General features: G+C 41.1%; 1 protein-coding gene across 1 annotated transcript; it reads left to right on the top strand.

Annotated features, from left to right (window-relative positions):
- Positions 1-966: 966 nt before the first annotated feature.
- On the top strand, positions 967-1,902 carry LOC120861303 (olfactory receptor 8S1-like). The gene has a single exon (XM_040236936.1). It carries the CDS (start codon positions 967-969, stop codon positions 1,900-1,902), a length of 936 nt encoding a protein of 311 aa, XP_040092870.1.
- The last annotated feature ends 602 nt before the right edge of the window (positions 1,903-2,504 follow it).

Genomic DNA, 2,504 nt, shown 5'->3' with positions numbered 1-2,504 from the left:
TCTCCACAGTACTGCTACTTTTTCCCATGCTTCTAATATTTATTTTGATTTTTCAGACATCTGCTACCGGAACACATGTTATATTTCTTTCTTGTTTGGAAATATTAAGAATATTACCATAACAAAGATTTCAGACAAATAGGCAAGTCTGGCTGTCTAATATGTATCTTTAAAAGTTGGGCCCAAACTGGTTTTTTATCCATTAGTAACTCAGAGTTTATTCAAAATTCTCTACAGAACTTCCTCCCAGATAACCATTGTCCACAATGCTTTATTAACTGCATTTTACACATGAGGCAAATAAGACAAAGAGTTTTATATATCTTATACAAAGTCACACACCTAATCAGTGGTAGAGCTGAAATTTGAACCTAGTCCAAAGGATAAGCCCACATAGTTAGCCACAGATCAACAATGCCCACTCAAGACTTAGGCATTAGTTTTTCAGAACTACTCATGTTTTTACCAAACATGGCTTGATTTTTTTCAGTCTTGAGCCTTAGTTCATGCAAACCACATGTCTCTGGTAAATGTTTTCCAAGCTTAATCAGATACTTTCTTTAAAATTTTGCTCAAATATTCTCAATATATGTCACTACTGGACCCTCTCAAAATTGCAATTGTATTATCCATTACATAAATAATACTGTGTTATTATTGGGTTGGCCAAAAATTATTGGGTTTTTCCATACCAACTTATGAGAAAATCCAAATGAACTTTCTTATCAACCCAGTATCTATTGGTGTTAAATCCATATTGTTCCATGGAGTGGGATCATTTTAAGAGCTGAAACCATCCCTTGATGATCTTTATGTTCCAGATGCCTAGGTCTAACAGGGAGCAAAAATGTTTACTGAATAACAGTGATACAAGAAGAGAATAAATGCTTTGAGAAAATCACTTGGCAATATCAGAACTTTACTGTCACGAATTTTTATATTATTTCTAGGGAATAACCTGTGCAAATGACTTTGGGGAACCACAGCATCGTCACTCAATTCCTCCTCCTCGGGCTGTCTACTGACCCACGCGTCCAGGCTCTGCTCTTTGTGTTGTTCCTAGAGATTTACCTCCTGACACTAATGGGAAACCTGATGCTGCTGCTGGTGATCAGGGCTGATTCTCACCTTCACACGCCCATGTTCTTCTTCCTGAGCCATCTCTCTCTCCTGGATCTTTGTTTATCTTCAGTCACTGTGCCCAAGATGCTGAAGGACCTCCTGTCTGAGACAAAAACCATCTCACTAAGGGGCTGCCTGGCTCAAGGCTTCTTTGTGCTTATTACTGCTGGAACTGAGTGCTTTCTGCTCTCAGCAATGGCCTATGACCGCTATGCCGCCATCTGCCACCCTCTACTCTATGGACAAATGATGAAGAAACAGTTGTGTGTACAGCTTGTATGGGGCTCATGGAGTTTGGCTTCTTTGAACGCATTTATTAACACCCTTCTAGCTGCCAACCTGGACTTCTGTGAGAACCATACCATTAGCCACTACAGCTGTGAGGTGCCCTCTCTCTTCCCTCTGTCCTGCTCTGATGTCTCCATCAACCTCATAGTCCTGCTGTGTTCCAGCCTGATACATGGATTTGGGACCCTCCTCCCAATAGTCTTTTCCTATGCTCGTATTGTCTCCACCATTCTGAGCATCAGCTCCACCTCAGGCCGAAGCAAGACCTTCTCCACCTGCTCGTCCCACCTCACTGCAGTGAGCTTCTTCTTTGGCTCTGGGTTTCTCCGCTATCTCATGCCAACTTCAGGATCCCCTCTGGAGCTGATCTTCTCTGTGCAGTATGGTGTGGTCACTCCCATGGTGAATCCTCTCATCTACAGCCTGAAGAACAAGGAAGTCAAGGCAGCTGTGAGAAGAACACTGGGAAAATATATGCAATGGTCCAGATGAAAAAATAAAGCCAGAGGAAAATGGAGAATCAGGCTAAAATGATGCCAGTTAGACATTATGAGAGTTCTAAGAAAAATTCCCTGGCTCTATGCAAAGTGATATGTTACAAGATAAATTAGCAGTGCAATGAAATGAGCACAGACATAGAGAGATGTTGGGGTAGTCCAAATATAGGGGAAATGATGGGCTAAATAACTATCTCAATCCAGAATATGTGGTCATGAAAGTGTTGACTCATTGTTCCCAGTACTCCTCAAATATGCACTTTGGTCTTCTTTTTAGGTAAAGTATTTGTATATTGAATCACTACTTTAAATTGAATTTAGAAAAATGCACTGAGAAGGTCTTCCCTGATAGCTCAGTTGGGAAAGAATCTGCCTGTAGTGCAGGAGATCCCAGTTTGATTCCTGGGTCAGGAAGATCCACTGGAGAAGGGATAGGGTACCCACTCCAGCATTCTGGCCTGGAGAATTCCAAGGACTGTATAGTCCATGGGGTTGCAAAGAGTCGGACATGACTGAGCAACTTTCACTTTTACTAAGTATAACTTTACTATTAAGAAAATATAGATTATTGGATAAAGAGTCATAAACTTGGAGGTC

This window comes from Oryx dammah, unplaced genomic scaffold (genome assembly GCF_014754425.2).
Source record: "Oryx dammah isolate SB20612 unplaced genomic scaffold, SCBI_Odam_1.1 HiC_scaffold_11232, whole genome shotgun sequence".
Lineage (NCBI taxonomy): Eukaryota > Metazoa > Chordata > Mammalia > Artiodactyla > Bovidae > Oryx > Oryx dammah.
This window is presented reverse-complemented; position numbering and strand designations above follow the sequence as displayed.

Excerpts from the sequence above, each read along its gene's own strand:
- LOC120861303 (XM_040236936.1), top strand. The coding sequence starts at position 967 with ATGACTTTGGGGAACCACAGCATCGTCACTCAATTCCTCCTCCTCGGG.